General features: G+C 43.2%; 1 protein-coding gene across 4 annotated transcripts in view; it reads right to left on the bottom strand.

Moving 5' to 3' along the window:
• MAMLD1 (mastermind like domain containing 1) overlaps positions 1-14,731 on the bottom strand; it is a 333,866-nt gene continuing 319,135 nt past the window's right edge. For 3 of the 4 annotated variants that reach the window (XM_067548117.1, XM_067548114.1, XM_067548116.1), the window contains 3 exons: positions 4,255-4,401; positions 2,499-2,580; positions 1-2,208 (listed from right to left, as the gene is read on the bottom strand). In XM_067548117.1, coding sequence (XP_067404218.1) covers positions 1,190-2,208; positions 2,499-2,580; positions 4,255-4,401 — 1,248 coding nt within the window. In that variant the 3' untranslated portion in view covers positions 1-1,189. The remainder of the gene's footprint in view (positions 2,209-2,498; positions 2,581-4,254; positions 4,402-14,731) is intronic. The other variant, XM_067548115.1, reaches the window with a different exon arrangement.

Below are 14,731 nucleotides of genomic sequence, written 5' to 3'. Positions count from 1 at the left end.
TGCAATTTTCCCCTGGCAGTTTATTATGGTATGAAGAAAAAACATTCTGTGCTTGAAGCTGACGTTATATTACAAATGTATTGCAAAGTATGATGTGACTATTAAAATATGATTACACAAAGTATGAACATTTTAAGAAGTTTACAGTACAGTGGATCTTTTATAAACAGACTTAAATATACATATGATAATAGTAGCTGACAAAAACCATCAAAAATTAACTATTAATGTTGATAGACTTTTCCCCTGTGAAAAAAAAGTCTCACATTAAAAACAGAAATTATGAAAAGCCTTAAAACCAGGAACAAATCACCTGTACACTACAAATATACATGGCAGAGGTGTGCAAACCAGAACAATCGTGTCATTGTAAAACTCCCTTCTGGTGGTATCATCCAATGTCTGACTGATGTTTGCTCTTCAGGTGTAGCTCATTTCACACAATAATTCCTCAACTGGTTGCAATTTGTAGTCAGATAATCTGTGTTAACAGTGGTGCTATCATGAGTATATACTCAGTGCAAGACAGTTAATTCATTTAACATTCTCATCCACATATGGAGGACTGTGTCTTGACTGAAAACTTTGCTGCAATCCCACAATCAGATATCTGTGGGTGGATCCCTCCCCCTGTATGAAGCTCTGATGGGGTCCACCCACAAGTATCAGTTTGCAGGATGAGTGCTATGAATGAGTTGAGTTTTTTTTTTAAAAATGCAACTCCTCAATCTTGTTTCTTGATAAGGGAGATAATTACCATATTTGCTTCTGTTTAGCCAGTTTGCATGACACCTCTAGCTCATGTGTTAAGTTATGTCAAAAACATAAGTATTTTATGCTGTAATACACAGTATTACTGAAACTAACAATATTATTTGCATATTTATAACAAGGTATAATGAAATTCCTATAATAAAACAAAAAATGTATGCTACAGATCTATTTACAAACAGTCCAGCAAAGAAGTATAAATACTTCTATATTTAATGTTTAGGAAAACATAATTTACAAAATATTCAAATATATACAGTCTTCTGAAAAACTGCCAATATTAAACTTCGATGCAGGCAAAGAATTGGCCGCGTCCATTCATTCGGCATTGAAAGAGGAGGCAATTTTTCGTTGGTTGGTTTTTACTTTTAAAAGTCACACTTCAGTTATTTACAAGTCGGTCTGCTTCCCCTCTGAGCTAAACATGGCCGGAGCTTTGAGCATGCTGTCCCAAAATGTCATCTATCATTGTCAAATTGTTCAACCAGTCTTCATCGTTGTTGCTACTGTTCTTCATGAGGGAGTCAATGAAGTCAGTCTCGCTGCAGTTTCCAGGCAAGATCGAATTACTTTGCTGTGGCACAAAGTCATACTGTGGCAGCTCGGAAGCAGCGCTCATTCTGTTGAATGTTCCCGACAGCTGGCCTGCGGAGGGGTAACTTGGCGGGCAAAGTCCTTGAGCCGGATTGAGCTGGTTAAAACTGGACATGCCTTGTGGCAGGGATTTCATAACATTCATAGCTGGCAATGGTTCTCTGGTTAAATTGTGTCTCAAGTTCTGATTATTCAGCGGGCTCAGGCTCTGGCTGGACTGTCCCAGGTTTAGTTTTTGCATCTGTCTGACCTGGACTCCAGGTGCAATCTGATTAGGTGGCGCTACAGCCTGGTGGGAAAAGTGCTGACCTGGGATATTTGGTCTCACGTTCTGCTTGGAGACGAGGGGGTTACTGGAGAATTGCTGCATGCTGGTATCCATTTGGCTTTGATTTGGCATTTTTGAAACCCCAGTCGGGGTCCACATCTGGGCAGGTGGGTTGGGGTAGACCGTAGAAATTCTTGGCATGCTAGGCTGTCTTAAGTGTTGCTGAGTTGCAGAATGATTTGTTAGAGAACTGGAGTTAAAGCTAGACAATGTCATTCCTGGCCGGATAGTAGCGTGGCTGTGAACCGTCTGGCATCCTGAGTTCATGCCCAACGAGGTTTGGCTTGGTCGCAGAGGGATGTTAAAATTGGAATTAGGTGGAAAAATCCCTTGCTGTTTGCCAGAAGTATGCGGAATCATTACCATTGACCCACTGTTCTGGTTCACAGTGCTTGGAGTAATTCCGGAGCCCAAGGTGTTCTGAAGTATTCCCGGGTTGGATGCCATCATGCGGTGGTTCAGTGGAGGAGCTGGCATGGACTGACCACAGTCAGCAGGAATAGCTTGTGGTACTGCTGTATATAAAAAGGTAAATGTTAAACATGAAGCATGCATTTACCTCTGAAACATGGCAGATCTTTAATAGGACACTTGCTCTAATTCATCTCTTTCATTAAACAGGCCTCTCCACAGCATTCCTTATCACAGAGTTACTGCTTAAGTGATAAGAAAATAGGTGAATTCCATGTTATGTGACAAAAGTGGAATGCTTTTATTTCAGTGCAAAGTATCATTAAGAGCCCCGCATTTAATGAGAGCCCCGGCTCTCCAAGGCTTTTTAGTAGCACGCACTTTCACTCCTTACCCTGAAACTGATTCATCTGCTGGGGTGCAAATGAACTCCTCTGCTCAGAGGCTACTCCCAGCATGTTTTGTTTCTGCTTCTCCTGGAAAACAAGAGAAACAGGAGTCACGTTGCAGCCTCTCAAGGAACAAAAATAACAGCAGACATTTGAAGTGTGGCCAGTCGGGCACTAACAACCTACCCAGCTACACACACAAGCTCTTCAGAGGCTAAGCTCAGACAGTTCATTTCGGTCAGGAACTTAATTGTTCACATGCCCCTTCTTGCAAAGGCATTCTCTAAATAACACAGTGCAAGCAAGGGCATCCGTAGCCGAAAGCTGCGTAATCAGGCCCACATCTATAGGGGAGCTGGGCCCACTTTGCTCACCCACCTCGGGCGGGTTTCTACCTCCAGCTCCCCTTGTTTCTGCTCAGCAGGGGTCTGATTCAAAGTCCACTGGAGTCATGGAGTTTTTCCATTGTCCTCAGTGGGCTTAGGATCAGGTCCTGTTTGCTGCAGGACTCTTTGAGGCTCCCCAGAATCCACTGGGCTGCCTGTCTGGGCACATTCTTTGAAGCACCTGATTCTTGAGGGTGCGAATGAAAGGTGCCCACAGCATGTGAATGAACAGACACGGGCAGACTGACAGAGGAGAGGTCTGGTGGCTGTGAGTGAGAGCGGAAGATGGCTCTACTCATGTGTGGGCCAGATCCTGGTTTTAAACCAAAACCTGCTGTGGAACCACAGGGAAACCCCTGGGAAGCTCCCGCCTTCCCAGGATGCTGTTGGCTTTGTCTAAAGTGAGCTGACTTGTAAGCCATGCACATTTCCATTTCAGTGGCACCTTCTCCAGCATAGGCTGCCTACGATACTGGGAAATCTGGCCACGTCCTTCCACATGGCGCTACACTGTCTGCTGCGCCGGCACATGCAGTGCAGAGAGCAGGTATGGACTGGAATGAGTGCCCCACGACTCCAGCACAGACAGGCGTGGGGCAGGTCAAAAGGGAGGCATTTTGGAAGTGAGGCGGAGAGGGAGGCAGCCAGCCAGCAAAGGGGAGAGGTTCTTTACAAAAGGATGAAGAAGTTCTTGGGCCCCCACTCCAGCTGCCACGTGCAGGACAAGCCTGAGGAGGAAATCTCAGCAAGCGTCCCTCATTGTCCTCTTGTAGCCAGTAGGGGGGGAGGAGGAGGAGAAGGGTCTGATTGCCCCAAACCTGAGTTTCCTCAGGCTCCACAGGAAGCCAGGGCGGGAGGGTCCGTGCCTCCTCATCGCCTCTCATCCCTGGCCACCCCTCCCAGCAAGGGCTCCAATGCAGCCTCCTGGGAGGAGTGGCAAGTGCAGTGGGAAGGAGACTGGAGCTGGGCCATCTCCTGGGAGGAATCCGCATGGTGCTGATGAGGGGAGGGAATGAAGAACAGCCCCCCAACCCTGCCCCACTTGAGCCAGACCCCTCAGCATCCACCCTCTCCCCTATCGCAGACCCTGGATTACAGGGGATGGAAAGAGCAGCATGGAGGTGGCCAAGTTCCTCAACCACATAAAAGTGGGGAAATATACATACACAGACACACACTCTCCCCCCTGCAGCTGGTACTGGCCACTCTCAGAGACAGGAGGCTAGACTCCATGGACTGATGATGGTCTGACCCAGCCTGGTGATTTCCCACATTCCAGCAATACTCTGCAACAGCCATTTCTTACGCAGCACTTCTCACTTTAACACTGGCCACATATACGTTAAAGGAGCCACGTAAGCACGGCAAACCGAACCTGCAATAGCTGCCGTCTCATGATTTGCTGCTTCAGCAAATGGTTCCTCATCGTATATCCGTTCACCGTAGCTGGTGCGGGCACTGAGCCACCACTTGGTATGGTGCCTGGCTCCTGAAGTCTGGTAACAATTCCAGGAGTTTGATCCTGTCAAGAGAGACAAAAAAGGAAAATCAATCTCACCAGGGAGATCACAACCAAAGCAATCGTCCCATCCGCTTGTACCCCCCCACCACCTAGCTCAGTTGCTGTTCCATCTTTAACTGCATCGTCCAGATTTTTACAGAGACTGCAACATAGAATGGCGCACATCATGGCTGTTGTAATGAGTAGCAGTGGACTGCTCTGACTTCAGAGTATCAACACAGGAAGAAACTGAAGGATCAAAGATTAATCCAAAGTTCTTTGTTACCGGCCCAAGGCTAGGGGACTGATTCACGGAGATCAGTGGAGTCACTTGGGTGTATTAATGGCAGAAGGGATGTGAATCAAGCCCTATGTTTTCCACTAATTCCCCAACGTGGTGCTAACAGACAAAGGAAGAAGAGCTGGAGTAAAGCAGGAGCTAGATATTGGATAGAAAGGAGAAGCACATTGCAGAAAACTTAGGAAGAGGAGAGCCAAGGTCTTGCAGAGATGAGGGGGACAGGCAGGGAAGACCAGCGTTAGTGGGAAAAGCTCCTGGTTAGGGTGATCTGGAAACAAAGCAAGAACCTGAATATGCAGAGGAGAGAAGAGCCAGATCCCAATTGGCATCAATCAGCATTGCTCCACTGGAATCAATAAGCCAAGTTCCCAGCTGGTGGGAACTGACATCACTCCATTGTCGTCAATAACGAATCGACGTCAATTTACGCCAGCTGAAAATCTGACCCAAAATGAACAGAGGGGAAAATTCTAAAGACCATTAATCACAACAGCACCAAAAAAGATTCTGGGAGCAGAACCTGAAGGGAAGAGAAAGTCAGAAACATTGAAGTCAAAACGTCTGACAGAGGTAGCATGTAATCAGGGAAACCAGAGGGAGAAAAAAAATAAGTAAAAAAGCCCCGTCTTCAGTGACAAGGAGGAGGAGCAGAGAAATGCTCCAGCAAGCTCTATACCCACGCACAGTAGCTACCAGCATAGTCTCCAGTTTAACATCCAGCTTTTACATTATTTATGGTGCTTTGTTATTATTGGCAGAGAGAATTATGTACATTATATCCAGCATCCTTAACTAGGCCACGTTTCCTTTGTTTTCAGAATGGAAGCCTACATCCTTTGTTTGAGAATCAATGTTATCAGGAGATAAGCGAGAAGAAAGGGGCTGTTACCTTTTGACATCTGACAATTAGAGTGATGGTAAAGTGGAGCAAACAGGATACGAGCAATGGTTCGGAGTGACCAGAAGGAAACGTTGGAGAGTGTTTGTTCAAAACCAGGCTGTCAGAACAGGAATGCCTTTCGGGATGGTTTCACTACAAGGCATTGCCCAGGTCATTTGGAGATATATATGTTTTTTTAAAATAGGAGCAATTACCAAGAAGGTCACTGAAATTACTCACTTTTATGGTGCCTCCTTTTGTTGCAGCACTTAGGTCTATTATGCAAAACCACAATTGATGAAATGTAAATGCCTGTGAGATAATTCATGAAAAGACACAAACCTGCAACTCATCACTGGTCTCATTATCATTCCTATTCATGGGCAGTCTCACAAGACCAGACATTATTACCGCCGCTTTGCTTACAATCCTGCTGGACATTATTCCTCCTCTCTCCTCCCTCCCACAGACTGAGAAGGGAAGGAGAAGTAGGTATGATTTACTCCTGATGTAAATATGAAAGTTCATGTAAAGCTAGTGTTCTGCTTTCATGTCAGATATTATTCTGCAGTCATAGTTAAGCTTTGAATAATATGGATTGCCTCTAGGGGAATATTTGAAAGAGCAGGGATTCAGTTTGTGTACTCTATACATGAAAGACACTGAAATGTTCATAATCACCAAAATCCCAGCCATCTAGCCAATTTCCTCCCAGCTTGTCTTGTTGCGTGCAGAGGGTCTGTGCTTAGTGAAGCAAACGAGTTTAGTGCAAGGACAATCATTCTGTTTCGCTCAGGGCTATTGCATTAACAAGTTATAACATTAAAGGTTTTTTTTGCTAATCGTGTCCACCTCATTCTAATTTCTCCTAAACCTCATTAGGAAAATAATGTTGTTTTTTCCATATTATTAATGGCAAAGAAAGGGAAATCACATTACTAATTGCAGTTCTTGGGCTGCAGCAGTAGAACGGCTATGGGATTTTTCTGCAAGCACCTTATATAGCAAGAAGGGCAATCAGCCAAATTCATTTGCAAATACACACAATAGGTTGCTACTTTGGGGAGAAGTGTTGCATAACATTTAATTAGCCACTACAGAAAAATAATAATTTTTGCTTGGGGGGAAATTAGGCAAAAAATTAAATAAAAGGAGAACAAGGAAGGAATTCAAAGCCTTTCATTTTACAGTTCATGTTTAAGATAGGACCAAAAAAAAAATCTATGTTTTCACCACTAGTGGGAACTACTGCATTCCCTTAGAGTAGAAAATAAGCGTGTAAGTGTCATGACTAAGAATAGCTCTTGCATGTGGTCTAAAGGATGCTGCTATCTGTACCAAAGGTTAATGAACTTTAAACATTTTTCCTTTTCATCACCCCAAAGAAAAATCTCTCCCCATACTAAGGTCATGCCAAACAAACTATAATCTGAACTGGCCCATGCTTTGGACTATCCCATTTTAAATTTCAGGAAGATAGCCTGTTGGGTCAGATTTGAATTTCAAAGCCAAAGACCATCGTTCTGGATGTTCACACATCTAGGGGTGCATTTAGTTACTTGTGGGCTACATTCAAAGATATGAATGCCTGGTGTGCAGTCATAGAATTCATCTTGTGTTTTTCATAATACATCACAGCTTTTCTGTCTCTCTCTCTCTCTCCCCCTCCAAAATTCAAATTAAAACATCAAATCAAGAGAATCTTTAACCAAACAGCATATTATAAGGAGTCTGGAAATGTTGAAAGCATGTGTTTCTGTTGCTAGGCAAATTGTCACACGGCAGTTTCAGGGCTCTACAGTACTCAGTGGGCTTTCCAATTTGGCTGTTTCTGCTGGAGATGGGACTGGTGGATGAGTCAGTAGATATTGACCCAGCATTGTGGGCTAGTGTTGGGAGATAGACAAAAAGAATTAGAATCAGTTTTCAGGAATGTGTATGCTTTGTATTCTTGCTCAGGTCCAACCATTACACTTGAAAAAAAATATTGCTCTTCATATACATCAATGACGGATCAGACATATCACAGACCATTCTCAAGCACAAACAGTGTGTGCAGTGACACATTGTTAGAACTGTACGTATGCATAAACTTCCTGGGTGATGGCTTCCTGGGGCTACAGTCACAGCAATTATGGCTCTGATCCAGCAAAGCATTTAAGCATGTGCTTAACTTAATAGTGCCACTAGAGACTAACTCACATGCTGAAAGTTAAGCACACACTTAAGTGCTATGTGGGACCAGGGCCCACATTTACAAGTCATGCACATACACACTTCTAAAAACCTGGCTCACAATCGCAGTATGTGTACTTGCAAATTAGTTGCGTTCGTTATGTAAACGCATTTCAGAAACTCCAGCTCTGAGTGGTCTCCTGTTTTATTCAGCAATCACCCACGTGTTCACTGGGGGGGAGAATCTCAAAAGTTACAGTTCTTAATTCTTCATGCATCTTCATTAACGAACAGTCCAACAGAAGTCTGAAAACAGGACTTCCCCAATGTCATCTTGAGGGATCTAGTCACCCTGGACGGGCAGGTAGGAATCTCATTAACCTTAATCTAAAGTATTCATTTGGGATTTTAAAAAAATGTTTGAAAGCACCAGTCTCATTCATCATTCCTGTATTTTCCCATCTGCTCTTAAGGTGGAACTCAAAAGGAATAAAGTAGAAAGAAATATCTATTTTAAAATGCCCTAAATTAAGCCCAGAGCTATTGAAGATCTACAATATATTTCAATGAGGGCATGAAGGGGACTGCAAACTGCTGGGCAGTCATTGAACACGCCAAGACGACAGTGATCTGCAGAAGAGTGGCTCTTGGAACGGCACATTTACTTTGCAAGATATAAGCTGCCAGGTGAGACCACTGAGCATTATATTACGGACCCTCACAATAAAGCCAAGTCAGGTGAATTTGACCAGTTAACAGATGGACTAATCAGAACTCAATTCTTTGTGTTTATAACAGATAACCAGGTCAATGCAAGGTTATTGCGAGAAATAGACCCAGCTTTGCAAAGCAAGGTGGATGTTTGCAGGGCTAGTGAAAACTGCACATCTCCAATGAAAGCAACAAGCAGCGGAAGAACTGAAACGCATCTAATTAAAAATGCATACAGTGGCTGAGCTTAAAAAGTCTCTTCCTTCTGAAAGGTGCCATAGTTTGAGAAATAGTCCCTTTTCTTTCAATGGGTCTCACAGCTGAATCCATAATTACTGATCTCAAAACAGAAGTAAATGTTTAAGTGTGACCATTGTACCAAAGAATAAAGACAAAATGTGAAGGTAAACAGGCAGCACAGATCAGACTTCTTCGCTATCAATATGGGGGGGAGGGGAATTTTAGTGCCAATGTCTAACAAGCTTTTTAAACCAAAGACAATTAACCCTGAAGTAGTTACAAAAGAGCTCTATTCTAGAAAACTGGAATAGAAGAGACACTGCAACAAAACTCCCCAACAGTTCTATTTCTGGCTCCGCTACTGACTCACTGTAAAGCCCTGGGCTAATCAGACAACCTCTACGGTTATGTCTACACACTGCAATTAGACACCCACGGCTGGCCCATGCCAGTTGACTTGGACTCGTGCGGCTTGGGCTAAGGGGCTGTTTAATTGCAGTGCCTCCCACCCTCCCACCTTGCAGGGTCCTAGAACCTAGGCTCCACCCTTAGCCTGAATGTCTACACCGCAATTAAACAGCCCCTTAGCCTATTTCAGCTGGCACGGGCCAGCTGCGGATTTTTAACTGCAGTGTAGACATGTGCCCAGTTCACGTCTGTAAAATGGGAAGGATGAGGCTTTCCTACTCTGTAGGGTGTTGTGAAGCTTCATTAACCCATTTCTGGACAGTATTTGGAGGGGTGACCTATCATAGACTCAGAGACTTTAAGGTCAGAAGGGACCATCATAATCACCTAGTCTGACCGATGACATGTCAGAGTTTTCTTCTGTACTGTGCTGTGCAGATGTAGATGTGTACTAGCCTCAGACTATGGCCCCATTGGACCCTTGTGCTCCTGCATCTGTCTGTCTTGTAAGCTCTTCGAGGCAGTGACTGTCTTTTTCTTCTGTGTCTGTACAGCTCCTAGCACAAAGGGGCCCTGGTCTGTGACTGGGGCTTGTACACACTATGGCAATACAAATAATATAATAACTATACTAGAAAGATCCCCCTACTACTATTGTTCCAGGCATCAAACTACACTGCAATGAGACTTGCCTGTTTGGCTCAATTGCAGGATCCACAAAGAATCCACACCTGGCGTTCTCTCTGCCTGATATTCTTGAGAGCCTACGTAACGGGGAGGGTGGAGACATGCATATATTTAAAAAAGGAAAATCCTGGTGCAAGCCTTTACTATGGAGCTGCTATCAATGCCTCCATACATTTTAATCTAAATGGATATTAAAATGTGAAAATATTTGGGTTGAGATGTGGCTCTAGTACAAACCACCCTCTTCCCCCCGCCCCCAAACCCCATACATTGGCAGAATGTTCATGTTACGTGACTTAAAACTGATGTTCTAAATATAACATGCCATGATCGTTTACATTAAGTCAGCATGCACAGAATATAGTCCTATTTGTTGCCTTTAATATGACTTTACATTTGCTCTTTGAAGGAAGATCTCTTCCTTTTCCTTCTCCCTTTTCTTCTTTCCCCCCAGATTCTGCCTCCACTTCAAAGATGCACTTCAAGATAAAACTGACCCTTTTAGTTCAGACATCTTCTGAAGCTTTTTTTTTTTTTTTGGTTTGGTTTGTTTGTTTTAACACAATGTACAAGCATTGACAAAACAAACTGTGCAGCTCTGTGGGTCTTTTCTTTTTTCATCTTCCACCCGTTTACTTGATATACAACCATGTGAAATACTATCAGACTCAAGTTTCTTGGCTTATCTCAGGGGCTGTCAGTCAGGAAAAAAAAGCTTTGTTTGAAGACTGTAAGTGATCCATAGGTGTATGGTTTGTAAAAAAGGAAAAAAAAAGTTCTTTTAAGCTCTTTCTTCCGTTCTTATGGCATTGGCACGCTTAGCCTCACACAAAGCTAACCCTCCTTCTTTGATGGAACCAATGACAAGATCACTATACCTGGTTGGCAACTATACCAGGGACTCTTTTGGCCAAGTAAAACAGAAAAAACACTAATCTCCTTATAGCTGCTCTTACACTGCTTACACTGTTCAAAAGAAAAATACCCACAAGTCTGTTTCTAAATGCATCCAGGCTTTTAACAGGATGGAAATTCAGCCCAACTCCCCCTTCCAAAACAATTAATCAAATTAGCGAAAACTTTTATGCAAGGATTTTGCCACATTTTTTCCCCAGCTGGTTTTAGTCAGCAGAACAAAACAAAACAAGACATCTAATCCTACGGCAAGTTATTGCATTGGTTGTTTTATTTCATATGGAGGAAAATGCCTGCTTTATCAGGCCTATCTGAGGTCATGCCAATAGGGTGTTTTAATGAACATCATATTGGCAGCAGGAAGGTAAAACAGGAGTTTGGTTCAGGAGCACACTCAGCATCCCAGTCATTAGACAGATGGGACGCTCAGTGTAACATGGGGATGGATAAACCCCAAGGCACTGAATGCAATGCAGCATAAGCAGACCTTAGAATAGGAGTAGCCATGGCACCAGCAAAAACTCCCTGCCTTCCAGGAGGGGCTGGAGTAGATTGCAAATCACACCCTTGGTACAGGCACTCCCTTCTGGCATCATTAATGGCAACCTTCTGCACTCCACCACCCCGACGGAAGGGCAGCGGCAGGATCAGAGATGCTCTCTTGTGGAAGCACCCAGGAAATCAGAATGGTAGGAAAGGCTCTGACAGGGCCCCGATCAGAGGGTGCCCTCAGTACACATACATTGTTCCATACTGGTTGCTCCATTCCAGGCCAGAATTCTAAGATCCTTACTTAGAGTTATACCCTTTCTAATAAATTCATCTGCCTTGGTTTACACACACACACTTCCTGCACGTCTATATTCCATACAGTCAAAGTCCAAAATTGAATTCTCTGCAAAGAATAAAATATTTATATTTGGCTGGTTTCAGCTGTCATGATTCTACAACCCTTGACAATGCACTCTCACTCCCACTGAGGGCAGCTCGCCTATAAATTCAGGGAGATCATCTAAAACTGTATTTATCTCGCCCCATTTCGGCTAGTAGTCCTTTTCTGCCATCTCTCCAAGGTTGCACTAGCCCCAATGACAAACTGCAGCGTCTCGCATCTATAAAGTACAGTTTGACTCAAGTAATCCATGTGTTATGTCAAGGTGTTCCCTCTAACGGAAGGGTTGATGAGGTTCAGAGGAGTCAGTTTAGCTGAATGTACAACAGAAGCAGCCGCAGAAAAAAGTGACAGTTGGATGCTGAATTTATATATTAAATAGAATAGTATATATTAAATATAAATAATAGGGAAAGGGTCAGATGAAATAAGCATGCAAGGTTTGGTTCAAACATGGTGAAAGTCAAGAAATTCAGTTAAGGAGGCAAGTTAGTCCTTCAACTGCCCATTTCTGGAGATCTCTGCCATTTTTACATACTTGGACCAAATCAAGATAGATTGAGTTAAAAGAGGAGTTTTTTAATTGCTCCATTTTTATAAGTTAATGTTTTATATATATGTTAATTTGCGTATTTCTCTCTTGCTCCTTTTTTTTTTTTTTAATTTAAGGGAGAGTTGTTCTCAGGTAGGTGCCCAGTTCTCATTGACTTTCAATGGCAGTTGGGTACCTCACTGCCCTTTCTGTATTTGAAAATCTCCCTTTGAGTGTACAGACTCTTCTGCATAGGTGCTACAGTGTTCACCCTGCCTCTCCGGGGTAAGCACACAAATGGTGCACGTCTAGCATAAAGCAGATGATGCATGAGCAGCAATCATTTTTTCACTGTTAAATCTCTTACCTGTTTTCACCCTTCCTTGCCAAACCCAATTACCTAAAATTCCCATATCAAGTAATCAGTCCAATCAAGTTCCAAATGCGCCTCAATTAAAAAAAAACCCAAAACAACAATAAATGTTGAGCTAAAACAAATGATAATAAACAGGCTGTGACCTTCTATGCAGAATCAGAAACAAGGTACTATCATCTAAAAATAGAAAAAAGGTTAAGGCAACCTTGACTACTAATGTGTAAGGTGCCACTCATTTAAAAAAAAAAATCAAGAGAAATATTTATTATAACACCTGCAGCTGAAATGCTATAACCAAGTCAAATCTCCCCTTCAAAATTCCTTTCCCCCTTCCATTCAGATTGTATTTACAAACTGGAGAGGGCTCATTTTTTTCTTGTGTCATTTCATTATTACAGAGTTGAGATCACTAGCCATCTGCAGCTTCATTTCATCAAGCTCTGATTTGTCCTTGGAGTAAGGTCATCTGGGACAAGAACATAAAATGCCGCTTTCCACTACTGACAGCTCTTTATGCCTTCCTGGAAATATCCCCACCAATTTTAAATAATTTTACTACTTCAGACTTTTTCCCCACCTCAAAACAGGCTGATGTAGAAATACATGAACAAGGATCTCATTACTTAACCACTGCCTGACACTCTCTAAAAGCAATTAATGGTGTTTATTTGTAGATAACTGAAGCATTTCAAGATCTAGCTCAGGAATCCTTGGTAGCTTCATGTGACATGTGCGATATTAGCTATGGGTCAGGAATCAGGACCCCCCGTTCGGCATTAACAAACACTTGGAGCACCTCCACATTCCATCGAGCAGAACCCACGCCACATGCAATGCACAAAAATTACCAGCTGCAAAATATATCCTTATGATTGGTGAAGTGCTAATAAAACATCACTAGGTGTATATGAGTTAGTTTATAGAAATAAGCAGACTGGTAAGGAAGGACTTTCAGATGCATCAGAGAAAATTCCAAGCTGGAAATTAACACGGATTTTTTTCTCAAATCAGATCTGATTTGCCATCAGTTCTGGGGCACCTTCTCCTGAACAGAGACCACAGCTCTAGATTGCAAAACCACACAGAGCAAATTAACGTAAGAGTCCTGATCAGTACAAATCATAAAGCAACAGAAAGTAATTAAATAACTGGGGAGAATCGGCACTAGCTCTTCATGTCAGGGCTTAACTCTGAGCTCCTGGTAGCATATACAGGCATCAGCCCACTGACAGCTCCAGATTCAGATCTCAAACTTGCAGTGCATCTGGAAAATTCAGCTACTGGACTCGTGAGTTGGATTCTGAGATATGTGCTGATATGCATGGCCATCTGGCTCACAAAGACTAGTTTGGTGCCTTACCTGTCTGGCTTTCTATATCCAATAGTTCTGCCTATAAACATATGCATACTATGCAGGCTTGGTTTGAAACTTTGGCCTGCAATTGCACATGTGTGCAAGTACCACATTTATGTGCGCAAGTGTCTAATTGCTTTATTTGCATATGCAAATACCTTTCTACATGCACAAGTGGTGGATCTGCTCATGCAAATGTATGCATGCATAATGTCAGAGGCCAGGTTTAAAAATGTGTTTAACTACACATTGGCTGCAATTTTTCAATGATACCTAAGGGAGTGAGGCGCTCAGTTGCCACTGAAATTCAATGGGTGTCAGACCCTTGACTCCTTTAGGTACCACTGAAAATTCCAGCCCATACCATTTTTTCCTTTATTTTACAAGTCTAAACGCAGAGCAAGAGTCTCCTTATGCAAAGTCTCCTTTGCGCTGCTCCTGTGATGCATGGGGACTTCAAGCTGCCCAACAAGATGCCACAGGGGCAAGGAAGTCCTCAGTTGTTGAAGCTGGCACAGAGAGACCATGGCAGGGGGCATGCTAGGTGTGCGGCCAGGACCCACTGCACTCCAGTGATCTGCAGCTGGCAGAAAGGCCACTAGGGGGCCATTGCGAGTTGGACGTACAACGATCCCCTATTTGGAGTCACCGAAACAAGGCGAGATTAAGTGACTTTTCTATACCCCTCTTTGCTCCACCCCCGAAGTCTCAGGTGTCATGGCAGTGCTGCTGTCACAGCTACAACCAGGAGAACAAAGTTAAATAGAGAGATGAGCCTGGTCCAGGCAGGCTGCACTGATGGCAATCGATCCTGACTCACTCACAAGGAGGGAGAGGATATTTGCTTATTTAAACCCCAAAACACAAAGTAAAATTTTCA

Source organism: Emydura macquarii, unplaced genomic scaffold (assembly GCF_026122565.2).
Source record: "Emydura macquarii macquarii isolate MOO-44397 ecotype Brisbane River unplaced genomic scaffold, CSIRO-AGI_Emac_v2 contig_1253, whole genome shotgun sequence".
Classification (NCBI taxonomy): domain Eukaryota; kingdom Metazoa; phylum Chordata; order Testudines; family Chelidae; genus Emydura; species Emydura macquarii.
This window is presented reverse-complemented; position numbering and strand designations above follow the sequence as displayed.